The sequence below is a fragment of the Acartia tonsa genome, chromosome 13 (assembly GCF_053477335.1).
Source record: "Acartia tonsa isolate MP-2025a chromosome 13, ASM5347733v1, whole genome shotgun sequence".
Lineage (NCBI taxonomy): Eukaryota > Metazoa > Arthropoda > Copepoda > Calanoida > Acartiidae > Acartia > Acartia tonsa.
In genome coordinates this window covers 42920319-42934575 of record NC_137272.1, presented here as the reverse complement: position 1 = coordinate 42934575, position 14257 = coordinate 42920319, and the positions used below count along the sequence as shown (strand labels likewise).

Genomic DNA, 14257 nt, shown 5'->3' with positions numbered 1-14257 from the left:
AAGTTGGTTGCTGGATAGATGTTACTTAAACTAATACAGAAAAGGAAAGAATTGGTTCCCCAAGGTTCAACAAGTAGCGCATCATGTAATAGATTCGAATCTCGTCCAGACACTGCGTTATAACTGAAGACATTAAATGGTTCCTAGGTGCTAGGTGTGCAACATGAAAAGTTCCTCGGCTCATAAACAGGCGCAAAGGAAAGATATAATTCCCCTTAGTTATCCAGGGTTGTTGGACCTTGAGTTAATGTCATAGAAACCCTCGACCGTGGCTCAACATGTAGCGCATTGGCTCGTCGTCTGGGAGTTGATAGGCTTTGTACTGCATCATAACTAAAGATGTTGAAATAAATTCCTACTGCTAAAAAACTTGTATAAAACTTTGGGTACCAGTATAAAACTTTGGGTATCAGAATAAATTTTTGTCTATTAGTATAAAACTTTGGGTACCAGTATGAAACTTTGGGTACCATTATAAAACTTTGGGTACCAGAATAAATTTTTGGCTATTAGTATAAAATTTTGGGTACCAGTATAAAACTTTGGGTACCAGTATAAAACTTTGGGTACCAATATAAAATTTGGGTACCAGTATAAAACTTTGGGTACCAATATTAAAACAAAATTTTAGGCATTAGTATAAAATTTTGGGTACCAGTATAAAACTTTGGGTACCAGTATAAAACTTTGGGTACCAGTATAAAATTTGGGCACCAGTATAAAATTTGGGTAACTGTATAAAACTTTGGGTACCAGTATAAAATTTGGGTAACTGTATAAAACTTTGGGTACCAGTATAAATTTTTAGTACCAGTATAAAACTTTGGTAACCAGTTTAAAACTTTGGGTACCAGTATAAAACTTTGGGTACCAGTATAAAACTTTGGGTTCTAGTATAAAACTTTGGGTACCAGTAAAAAACTTTGGGTACCAGTATAAATTTTTAGTACCAGTATAAAACTTTGGGTACCAGTTTAAAACTTTGGGTACCAGTATAAAACTTTGGGTTCTAGTATAAAACTTTTGGTACCAGTATAAAACTTTGGGTACCAGAATAAAATTTGAGTACTAGTCTAAAACTTTGGGTACCATTATAAAACTTTGGGTACCAGACTAAAACTTTGGGTACCAGTATAAAACTTTGAGTACCAGTATAAAACTTTGGGTACTAGAATAAAACTTTGGGTACCAGAATAAAATTTGAGTACTAGTATATAATTTTGGGTACCAGTATAAAACTTTGGGTACTAGAATAAAACTTTGGGTACCAGAATAAACTTTGTGTACCAGTATAAAACTTTGGGTACCATTATAAAATTTGGGTACTAATTCTGAATCAAACATTTGAAAAAATCCTGCTGTCCTCCCCCCTCTTCCCTCCACTCCTATTCTCACAACCCCTAACCACCCTCAACTCTCCAAAAAATGTCCTAGAATGCATTTAAAAAATCCAATTTAGCCGAAGCCTCAGCTGCAAAGCTTATTTTGTAATCAGCCATAAGATCAGCCGCAAGGCTTAATATTGTATTCAGCCGCAGCCGCATTCAGCTGCGCGGCTGAATTTAATTCAGCCACAGCCTCAGCCGCACGGCTTTCAGTAAGCCGCAGCCTCAGAAAAAGCCGCGAGGCTTAATTATGTTATCAGCCACTCTCAGCCTCAGCCTCACTCAGCCGCGCGGCTTAATTTTCCAATCAGCCACTGTAAGCCGCAGCCGCTATGAGCCGCGCGGCTTTCAGTAAGCCGCAGCCTCAGCCACAAATCCTTCAGCCACTGTAAGCCTCAGCCACCCTCAGCCACTGTAAGCCTCAGCCGCTCGAAGCCTCAGCCACAAAATTCCAATTCAGCCACTGTAAGCCTCAGCCACCCCAATTCTTATTAAGCCTCAGCCGCATTCAGCCGCAGCCACTCTCAGCCGCACTAAGCCTCAGCCACTCTCAGCCACTTCCATAACTATAAGCCTCAGCCACATCAGCCGCAGCCGTAGCCGCAAATTAGGATTCAGCCGCAGCCGCAGCCGCGCGGCTGATAGCGCGGCTTCCGAACCCTGCTTTTAAGTCACTAAAAATAATTTTGTCAAAAAATTAATACTAGCGGCTGTGCCTCTAGCATCTTGAAACTTCGTATTTAAAGGGGAAGGGATAGAAAGAAAAATCTTCTAAAACCATCCCAAGACCTGAAACTACAACTATCGCGGGGCATCTGTGAAGCTTACCTAAAATGGAAAAACTCAATCAGTTAAGTAGTCATCGAAATCTTAAGCTACAAACATTAAAAACCTTACATTTTATTGAATAGAAAAAAAATTATGATTTTTACGAATAAATGTCGTATAATTTGGTTCGATTGAGCTTTTAATCTTAAGGCTGGTTTTTTTCTTCATCCCTTTACATAGCAAGTCCTGTAAAAGCTAGAGACCCAGTCACTAGATACTTATCAAATATATATGTACTAAATAAGAACTTACTATGCCTGAATAAGCTGATAACAGTAAAAAATGTCCAGACAAATCAAATCAATCGGATAATTAGATCACATAAAAATTTGTTGTTAAAAAAGTAAAAAAATCAAAATGTTTAAATGAACGTACAGACATTCTGGTAATGATTATAGAGTTGCTACGCTTTCAAAGCGTACCTAGCTACTATAGGAATCATCATGTAAAGTTTGAAATCGATAGGACAATTCTAACTTGCCTAAATTAACGTAAAAAGCTATCCGTTACGTTCTGACGGACGTACGGACCGGACCTGATTATAGAAAAGCTTCGCTTTAAAAAAAAACAAAAATAAAACTCCACGCGGTTATAATTAATGGGACTAAATAAGGATTGATGATTAGAGTTAGCTGGACATCCAAAATTATTGCCAGAATCTCGCTTCGTCGGGAATATTGCACCGAAAAAAAAATCATTGATATTGAAACAAAATACATTATTTTGATGATTTCAATATCTACCTATCTCTCTCTCTTCTCTTTCTCTCTCTCTCTCTATGTCTCTCTTTTCCCTTTGAACTTAATTGTACTTGTTTTTGGACGATTTTTGTATTCGATAGATTTATCATAAAATGCAACGCTATTATAAAAATTTATTCTAAAAATATTATTCGACAATTTTTTATGCCAAAATTCACACAGAGTAATTTAAACATGTATTTAATGACAATTCTAATTACAAATATATAATTTATTATCTACAAATTATAGCACAAAAAAAGCATTAAAAAGACATTTTAAATACATAATACAAACAGGGAAACATATATAAAATATTTAATTTTCTGCAATTTATTGTTAAAAAATAAGCCATGCAGTTTGCAATATCATCTATAATACAAAGTAGCTTGATGTCTAAATGTCTGTCTGTCCGTCCGTCTGTCCGTTAAGATCACAGTAACCACTCAGTTGATCAGATTCTACTTTTCAGGGAATATACCTACTGGTCCTGTGGTGGTTTTAGGCCATTTTTATATTTTTTTATTAACTTATGGGGCAAAGCCCCTAGGAGGCTAGGGGCGAAGCCGCTAGTATATATATAAATTGTAAGCTTGCTTTTTTGTTTCTACCTAAATCTGTTCAACTTATGACTTTATAGAGTTATAGAATTGCTATGCTACCCATAAACAAAAGATAAACTAAACACAAATTGTTTTTAAAGTTGCATAAAAATACGTTTTATTTAGCGAAGCTACACTATAAGTTATCCTTCCAGCGGTCTGCCATGGAAGATTTCTTAATCTTTCTCCCTTTTTCCTTTTTTATCAAAAACAATGCCAAAAGTTTTAGGAAAGATTAATTTATCCTCACATTCCATTATTTCTGAAAACTACATCAATGACACTCTTAGTAACATGATTTTGCTCAAAAATTTACTTTTGACAAGTTTCAAGGGGTGATTTGTATTTTCTATTTTGTAATTTTTTTTTTGCATATTTTAGTTTTTGCAATGCCTGTGGCTTTGTATCTGCCCTCTAGGGACTTCACCCCAACAGGAGGGTTGGTGGTACCCCCACCACATTTTATTATGTTTTATAGTTATTTCTCGCATCGTATTATAAACAGCTTTCCGCGGATATAAAATGTACAATTATAAGATTAAAATTAAAACTAGTTTTTTTAGCCCCGAGGTGCCGCCAAAATTTTTACCCCGGGGGTAAAATTTGCTTGGGGGGGGGGGGGGGGTAATTCCCCCCATTCCTGAAATATGTTGGCAGGGGTAATTTTTTTATTTTATTTTATTTTATTCCCCCCCCCCCAAATTGTTTTTTTTTTTTTTTGGGGGGGGGGGGTATACCCCCTCCTAAATGGTAGGGGGTGCCTACGGGTAGGGGTAAATTTAAATGGGGGAAAGGGTAAAATGAAAAATATTTTGAGGGTGCACCCCCAAATTCGTTTAGAGGGGTAATCACCCCTAAGCATTTAAAAGACGGTTTAAAATATTTTCAAAGAAGTGACAGAAAGACGAACAGACCTATTTACATTGTACAATATAAAATTAGTTTCGCTATTATTATAGTTTAGCTAAGTCATATGATAACTGTGTATATTTAGTTTGAATCAGGGAGGATTAGGACATTGGGCTGTTTATCATTTAGTCCCCAAAGTTTTATAATAACGTTTCATATTCATTGGCTGAACAACTTTGAAGACTTTTTACTCATTGGTTCATTAAGTTAAGTGTCAAATCTTTTCAATTACTATTTGTAATCTACGGAAGGAGTAATCTTGTGTATCATCATTAGGGAATTATTGTACATAAATATACCGTCCATTGTCTTATCCCTTTATATCCCTGAGTTTGTATAGTTTGTAAATTAACCTATGCCATAATTAAACTTGACCAATCTAATTTTTAAAAAGCTTTTCCATTTTTGGTTTCATACTATGCATACTCTTAATTAGATTATGGCTTTATCTATCTATCTTTCTTTCTATATATCTATCTATCTATGATTCTAACTGTCTGTCTATATGTCTGTAATTGGTTTCATACTATGGAGTATGCATATATACTCTTAATTAGATTATGTCTATTTATCTATCTATCTCGTCATGTATATATCTATCTGTCTATCTATCTATCTGTATGTTAATATGTCTGTATTAGGATTCATACCATGCACTCTTGTTAATTATTAAATAACGGCTACGCCACTATTTTTTATTGGGGGGGTATTTGTTTCGGGGGTTACTTTTCTTGGGAGGGTGGTTGTACCCTCTCCAAAATGGTTAAAAACCTTGAAACTTCACTGTAATGGAGAACCATGTCAGCTCAGCGGTTAGCGAGATCTTCAACTACACAGAGAGAGAGACATCCTGTTACTTTTATATAAGAATGTGTCTATCAGTACCTTTCTATCCATCTAAATATTTATGTATCTATCTAGGAGCTGAGCTGGTAGACTCTGTGTTAGACGTGGTTAGGAAGGAGGCAGAGTCCACTGACTGCCTGCAAGGCTTCCAGCTCACCCACTCTTTGGGGGGAGGAACTGGCTCTGGAATGGGCACCCTGCTCATCTCCAAGATCAGGTAGGCCAACTTATAATTTCATTTTCCCCAACAGATGTATTTGTAGCAGTAAAGAAGTAAATAATATTTTTACGATAAAAATTATTGGACTTTTAACTGGCACTTTCAATGATTCACTTAATGTCGTCATAAATTTAATTTCCCGCCATTTAAAATAAAAAAACAAGATGGCGGTTGAAACAGTGTATCGTGTCTAATGAAAATTACGTCATACAATATTAATGACCAATTATAGGCCAGTATACAATTTACCATTGGTTAATTACAATGTATATATGGCCTTTCATTGGTAATTTTTAATTGGACACTATACGCTGTTTGGAAAAGAACTAACCGCCATTTTGTTTTTATTGTAAATGGCGGGAAATGAAATTTTTATTATTATTTAGGGAGGAATATCCGGATAGAATTATGAACACCTACTCTGTCGTTCCTTCACCAAAGGTAATCTATTTATTTCTATCTATCTATCTATCTAACGAACTATCTATCTATCTGTCTATATATATATCTATCTATCTAGGTATCTGACACTGTGGTGGAACCCTACAACGCCACCCTGTCTGTGCATCAGCTGGTTGAGAATACTGACGAGACCTATTGTATTGACAACGAGGCTCTTTATGACATCTGCTTCAGGTGAAGTGTTAATATTCCTTATATAAAAAGTAACAAGATGTTTGTCTGTCTTTCTGTATCTAAAGATCTCGCTAGCCGCTGGACCTATATGGTTCTCCTTTATAGTTTCTCATATGTCCAGAGAAGGTTTATAACTATTTTTTGAAGGGTACCTCAACACTTCCAGTAAAATTAAATAATAATTTTTGACCGTTTTGGAATAGAAATTACACTAGCTATCTTTAGTGCCCTAGGAAAATGGGGATAGATGTCACTGCTTTTGGCCTACCTATTCTATTGACGTTATAGTAGAGGGAAAGAGAAAGGGAAGGGGGAAAGAAACCCCCTGGAAAAGAGATGGTGTATAGGGTATTTCCTGACGTCAATAGAATAGGTAGACCAAAAGCAGTGACATCTATCCCCATCTTCCTAGGGCACTCTAGGTAGCTACGAAATTTTACTGTAAAATTCCAAAAGTTGATGAGTAGCTTCATTTTAATAATACCGTTACAATTATTTACAAAAACACACATAATTTGTTGTTGAATTATTTTTTGCAAATTATTAAAATCATTGTTATAGATTATTTGTTGCTAAATGTCTAGACGACGGACTGACGTAATCTATGGTTTTGTAGCGCAGCTACTTTATAATTACTCTTGTCCTTTCTTCTCAATTCTTAATAGGTGGTTTGCTTTATCAACAAACAAAATATTTGAAAAAGAAACAGATTTTCTCATGTTTATTTTAGGTTAGGTTGGGTTAAGTTAAAGTTGAGTAATCCCCGCAGGGAAAGTACCTAGTAGGGATAGAGCCAACAGTGTTCAAAAAAGGGAAATAGGGGTGGACGGTGGTCAAGAGATATTTTTTAGTGAGACAACCTAGTAATTTGTAATTGAGATAATAGATCTATAGTATAGATGAATATACAGATAACTACCTCCCTTCCTTTACCAATGATCTTTTTCGTCTGCTAGCAAATTGTTTTCTGCTGTTTTGATAGTACCGACACCATTGGTTGATTTTCAATGACCCAATTGAGATTCGGCACAAGATCATTGCAATGGGGAGGTTTAAAGCTAAATATTTGAAAAGTTGGACCGATTTTTTATTATTAGGTCCTGCTTTTTGAAACCCCTTAAATATAAAATTTTAGAAAATAAACATTTTTAAATAACATTAATTTACTAATCATTACGCACATGATTTGAGAAAGCATTAATTTTTTACTTAAATTGGCCAATAATCATCTTTTGTGGTTTTTTACGTAAATTCATTTTTAAAAACTTTAAAGTTAAAAAACAAAAAAGCATTGAATATATTTAAAATTGTGTAAAATTATAAGACGTCTTTAAATTAATTGTTTTGTTCGTTTGTCTGTATTTAAGTAAGTCTACATGGAGGAAGGGGACATTGGACTGTAAATTTTACTTATTTCCAAAGTTTTGAAATACCACCCTTTATTCGTTGGCTTCAAAACTTATTAATCTTAATTTTGGGAGTTCAAATCTACACTGTCTAAACTTCTTTACCATTAATCTAGAGAAGGGATATTTTTTTATCGCCCATTGTCTTATCCCCTAACACCCTGGCATATATGTATGTCTGTAAATTTAATTAGTCTAGTGGAATAAATAGTGTTTCTATAATTTTAACAGATTTTTAATTATTAAAAACAGCCATAACTATTCTTTACAAATTGAACTTCTTTTTAATACACTAAAGAACGTGTCCTAACTAGTGATTTTTTAACCTATTTGTGACGAGCTCCCAAAGTTCAAAGTTTTGATTCAACGGGGTTCAACAAAACAAATTTTTTCAATAATTACTCAACATAATTAAAAAAGTAAGGTGTCAAATTAAAGATCTTACTATTTTTGTTTATAAAGGAATTTTCTTCTTTTTTATTTGCGTTTTTGTACCTTAATAGCAACTTAATTTTAAAAAAACTTACATTACTTCAAAAATAAGAGGTCTACAAAAAAAGAAACGATTGCAAATGTTAGGACACGTTCTTTTAAAGCATTTTTTTGGAGTGGGGGGGGGGGGGTGGGGTTGTAATAGAAGATTGATTGCAGTTATTGTCAATAAATTAAATTTTGCTAAATCTACTATTATCTTTATTGTATAAACATATATGAAATAGAAATTATAAGTTTAAGTGAAAAATGCTTAAATTCATTTGAATTAATGCATATAACCAGGCACGTATAAAGGATTTTGTAATGGGAGCAACTGCACCCTCCCGGAAATGTTCGATTTGAGGGGAGGGGGGGTGCCAACGCCCACTATTTCGCACCTATATATAAACGGTAATCCTTGTAATTTTATGATATTTTGGTTTCAGAAAATTAAAGTTAATATCCCTGTTTAATTTATTAATTTTTGTTTCAGAAACTTAAAGTTGACAACCTTTTTAATGTTACTGTTTTAGAACCCTGTAGTTGACAACCCTGTTAATGTTACTATTTTTGTTTCAGATCCCTAAAGTTGACAACCCTGTTAATGTTATTATTATTGTTTCAGAATTTTAAGTTGACAACCCTGTTAATTTTAAATTTTTGTTTCAGAAAATTAAAGTTGACAACCCTGTTATTGTTATTATTTTTGTTTCATATCAATAAAGTTGACAACCCTGTTAATGTTATTATTAATATTTCAGAACCCTGAAGTTGACAACCCCGACATACGGAGATCTAAACCATCTTGTCTCCCTCACCATGTCTGGTGTAACTACTTGCCTTAGGTAACTTTCTAGATATTTTTCTAGCTATCTTTTTATCTATCTAAAGAATGAAGACGTTAAGAATGATTCCTGCATAATACTTCAGATGCGCAGAATAAGTAATTAGATAGAGTAGGGGAAATGTCTTGACCCCATTAGAGGCTTAAATTCGTCCATCCATTCATTTATCTATTCAACCATCAATCTATAAACTAGCTATATATTATACAGCTAAAAAAATAGTCTAAAGCCATCGCAAGGCTTAAAACTAAAAAAACTACAACCATCATAATACCTATGTGATGGTTTCCTAAAAAGGCGAACTCAATCAGTTCAGTAGTTATTGAAATCTTAAGCTTCATGAAAAAAACTTTTTACTTTAGATGAAAGGATAGATTACCTATCTAGACACATAATTATTACTATAGTATAACTTGATATAAATAATAATTAAATAATTAACTTCCTTACTCATTAAACTTATTGTCATTTACTTAATGCACTTAAAAATTTAATGGATCATCATTTTTTGCCAAATCATTGATTTAATTAAAACTTTTTTGTTAAAAATCTTTCTGATAACTTTGGATACTATTCAATAATGTGAAGTTGTTCACAATTGTTCTAATGTTGCAACTTTTTACTAAATATGTTGCCAAAAAGAACTTTAAAAACTCTTTAATATACGTTTCCTAGATTAACTTGAAACATATCATATCTTTTTTAGAAAAACTCTAAGGGAAATAGGAAAAGGTCACTGGCAATAAAGTTTATAATATAAAAAAGATAAAGAGCAACTACAGTGCTAATGTTTTGCTATTTTTTACAATTTATTTTATCACTTAAGTCCTCGAGGACAATTGTAGTTTTAAAAATTAATTTGGGTTATATATTTGTATTTCTCTTTACAGTATGATTGTATCCATCGCTAAAATAGTTTTTAAAGTACTTTCCTGGACCTATGGGAAGCTTCACAGAAAAGGAGAACCATATCGGTTCAGCGGTTTATAACATCTTTCGGCATACACACAAGACAAATAGACATCCTGTTACTTTTATGTAAGGATATGCATATACTTCTTCTTATATTTCTGCTTATTAAAGCAATAAGCCTGTAGGCAGGGGCGTCCAAGCTTTTTATTTTGGGGGGGGGGTAAAAATTTTTTTTACCACCCCCAAAATTTTTACCCCGGGGGTAAAATTTGCTTGGGGGGGGTAATTACCCCCCCTGAAATCTGTTGGCAGGGGTAAATTTAGTTTACCCCCCCAAACTTTACCCCCGGGGTAAAATTTTTGGGGGGGGTAATCTAAATTTTATTAAATATATAGTATTAAAAATGCGCGCGAAGCGCGCAAAAATTTTTTTTATTACAGATTTTTTATTTTGGGGGGGTAAATTTTGAATGGGGGGGTAAAATGAAAAAAATTTTGGGGGTGCCTACGGCACCCCCAAAATCGTTTGGGGGGGAAGGGTAATCACCCCATTACCCCCCCCCCTTGGACGCCTATGCCTGTAGGGATAAAAATGAATGTTGGAATATTTTTTTCACATAAGACAGCTAGATATATGTGTGGATCACTTTGATTTGGGATAGCATTATTTTTTGTAAATTCGTGAACTAGTATACTTTTCCATTAAAACTAAATTCTTCAGGACTTTTTATGAAAGTAATATGATGTCTACCTGTCTGTGTGGAAGGACGGGGAAGGTTTATAACTATTTTGGAGTAACGCCACCCTCCCAAAAGAAATTGCTCCTATAAAAATGACCCACTCCCCCGACAAAAGTTCCGTTAGGAGGCTCTAGTCGCTAGTTCTAATATATAAAGTAATTCTAGTTTTTCTTTGTGTGTTAAGATCCCACTGAACACTAAACCGATCGAGTTCTCCAATTTAAGAAAGCTACACAGAGGCAACGGGATAGCTTTTGTTTATTTCTGAATTCAAGTCTCTCGATGGTTTTATTTGATGATAGCCATACCTCCCATAGAGGCTAGGTGTGCAGTCGCTTGCAAAAAATAGAATGGTAAACTTGCTGTCCAAGTACAGTATGAAACATTCTTGTACCTAACTGTACGTGGGACTATTCCTTAATTTACAAAGGGGTGTGCTCAGGAACTTACATATGAAGGGGGTCATGCATGGCTTATTTGTACTAAAGTGCACTAAAAAATACACTGCTTAGGAGGACACTATTAAATCTAAAAATAAAAAAAAATTTTACTTCTTAAAATTCTTTAACCGTTAACTTACGTTTCCAGAAATCCAAGAAATACTAGTTTTAAAATCTAACATCTGGGGAAGAAAATTGCCTGAAACCATTCAGAGACAAAAGTGATGCTTCCCTAAAATTGGGATATCTTGTAAGTGGAGAAAGTCACTTAACAAACAGACATGTGACGTCATAAAAATACAGGAGATGAGAGGAGAGGTGGGAATGAAAATCTCTAAAAAAGAGATGGATAATCACTCATTTTTATGACGTCACATGTCTGATTTTTAGGGATATCTTAACTGACAAACAAACAAAAACTTTATATAATAGATAAATAGGATACAAAAAATCATCTTGAAAATTAGCAGTTTTGGCCTATTTAAAAAAAAAATCGGAGAGACCCTTTCCTATAGTTTACAATAGGTTAATTTATCTTACTTTGACCATTAGACTATATCATTTATACACGGTTAGGAAAATGGATTATAAGCAATAAGAGATATAAGTTTTCCGGAATTTTAATTTAGGGAGTAGATTTGAAATCTGCATCAAATTTTAAGGATTTTTTATAAAATTCGTTTTTTGTAAAATTCTTTATCTAAAAGCGAAAATACATTTTAAGTTAATTAATTTTGACCAATAGGATAGGTGGATTTTAAACTACCTGCGCTCTAATTGGTTGAATGATGTACGACATCCAATCAGAGCGCAGATTTTTTAAATCCACCAATCACAGATGCCAAAATTAATTAACTTAATTTGTATTTCCGCTTTTAGATAAAGAATTATAGAAAAAACGAATTTTATAAAAAATCCTTAAAATTTGATGCAGATTTCAAATCTACTCCCTACATTACAATTCCGGAAAACTTATATCTCTTAATAAGCAATCCTTATAATAAAGTAACAGGATGTCTGTCTGTCTGTTTGACTGTGTGTTTGTATGTTTTTACCAATGTATCTCACTAATCGCTGAACCGATCAGGTTCTCCATTACAGGGTTCAAATCAAGTGTCCCTAGAGGCCTCTAGGGGAGTAGCCACTAGTACTTACTATAATATAAAGTAGTTAGTTTTTTTTATCTAAAGCTAAAGATCTCAGATATTCAATGTCCGATTAGGTTAAATTTTTTAGGAAAGCTATAGTAATATCTTGGGCTGGTTTTAGACCATTTTTAAAACTCTCCTGCCCTCCCCTAGAGGCTAGGAACGAAGCAACTAGTTAATGTATATAGATAAGAAAGATTTGCTTGCAATTCTCCATAGTTTAGATTTTGACAGGGTTTTGGCTATTTGCGAAACGAAATGAATTATAGAATATATAAATACTTGCTTACTTAAGAACAATCCAGCTATATTATTGGTTATAAATTGCACAGGTTTTAGTGTAATTATGCCGTGTAAAAATACTCTCTCGTGAAGTATCAAAAAATATAATGAAAAGGAATTATTTTCTAGTATAACTATCTCCTTGCCCTTTAAAGGGTAATACAATAATAAAAAAAGTATATTTATAGTAATGATAAGATTAAAGTAAATTGTTTTACAGTTTTATTTCACGATTAATGGAGTTTTACGATATTTTTAAAGTCATTTTGGACCATTTAACATGATTGTTTCTAGCAGTGAACCTACTCTATAATTAGAAAAGGTCCATTATTTAAAAGGCACCTTGGACTAATTACGATTTTAATAAAAAAAAGTAAAAAAAGAAAATAGAATCATTCACGAATTATTTATTTATTAATTTTGTGAGTGTATATTGTGTTGCACAAACAACATACCGACGGACCAAGAAAATTTCGTACTTGACATTGACAGGCTCGCGGACGGACAAAAGGAAAAATATAATAGTTTTGCTACTGAAAATTATATTTAACTAATGATTGTTAATACATAGTTTTTTTTTAAAATAATTTTTAGCATAATTAAAAAGCTATTAAAAATAGTCTCCCTAAATTATATATTCTAAACTCGTTGTAATACTTATTATCAATTTTTATGGTTAAGGAGAGGGGGGGGGTGTATACCATCCCCTTTTCCATTTCAGGGTCATTTTATTCTAGGGTTAAATTCTCTTGGAAGGGTGGTTGTACCCTCCCCAAAAATAGTTTTATAAACTTTTGGCAAATTTCATCTATCTTGACTAGGAGTGGAGAAAATTATGAAATCAAAAAAATCTAGGAATCGATCTAGCACTCCAAGTAATTGACCAATATTAATGAAACTTGGTGAAAATTTGAAGAATGTAACCTTATTTAAGCCATGAAAATTTGAGTCGTCTATCTTGAAAAGGAGCCGAGAACATCAGACGGACGGACGGACATTTCAAATTATATCTATTTGTGTGAAATAACTTGTATTTTTACAATTTGGCTTTATTTGAGACAAAATGATATAAATCATAATTAAATTATCTAAAGAGAGTATGAAATGGCATGAAATAAATTTAATTTAATCAACTTAAAATAATAAGTCATTGTTTTTTACTTTTTGTATTATCATTTTTGTTTATGTTGTGCAAAATCATTAAAATTTATTGAAAATTTATTGAAAATGCAATGAAAAAAGAACTTAAACGGTAAAGAGAAAAACGTCGTAACTCAATTAGTTGAAAAAAATGGTATAAGAGAAGTTCATAAAAAATATATAGATAGTATATATAAATATATATGTAAATAGATAGATAAATTTGGATAGATATTCGAATGAGGAAAGTACTAAATCAAAAAAAAATATTTTAATCAAATCAATGCTTTCTCGTTATTGTATGGCACTAAGGCCCCAGGGACTTCTAAAACACTGGTCTCAAAACATATTAACTGTTTTTGTATTTAACACTATAATTATAAGTTAATCCTCATTTTTTTAGTTCCAGAAATAATTTCTAGACGGTTTATATGTCTGATATTGAAAGGAGATCAATTTTATCCATTTAAAAAGTTTTCATGAATACTAATCTTGTCTTATCTGTTTCAGGTTCCCTGGCCAGCTGAACGCTGACCTCCGGAAGCTGGCGGTCAACATGGTCCCATTCCCCAGGCTTCACTTCTTTATGCCAGGTAAAATAATGTTGCGCGGCATTCACCAGTTTTTGCGCGCCACTAATTCTTCACTTTTGGTTACTTTACAAAACAAGTATTAGATTTAATTTCCTAAAGGGAGAAAAATAC

General features: G+C 33.2%; 1 protein-coding gene across 1 annotated transcript in view; it reads left to right on the top strand.

The window, feature by feature from the left end:
- Nucleotides 1-14257, top strand: part of LOC145303890 (tubulin beta-1 chain-like) — a 62245-nt gene that overhangs the window by 32949 nt on the left and 15039 nt on the right. Inside the window, exons 5-9 of the mRNA XM_080145550.1 lie at nucleotides 5386-5527; nucleotides 5917-5971; nucleotides 6051-6166; nucleotides 8808-8891; nucleotides 14064-14146. Of these exons, the coding sequence (XP_080001676.1) occupies nucleotides 5386-5527; nucleotides 5917-5971; nucleotides 6051-6166; nucleotides 8808-8891; nucleotides 14064-14146 (480 nt within the window). The remainder of the gene's footprint in view (nucleotides 1-5385; nucleotides 5528-5916; nucleotides 5972-6050; nucleotides 6167-8807; nucleotides 8892-14063; nucleotides 14147-14257) is intronic.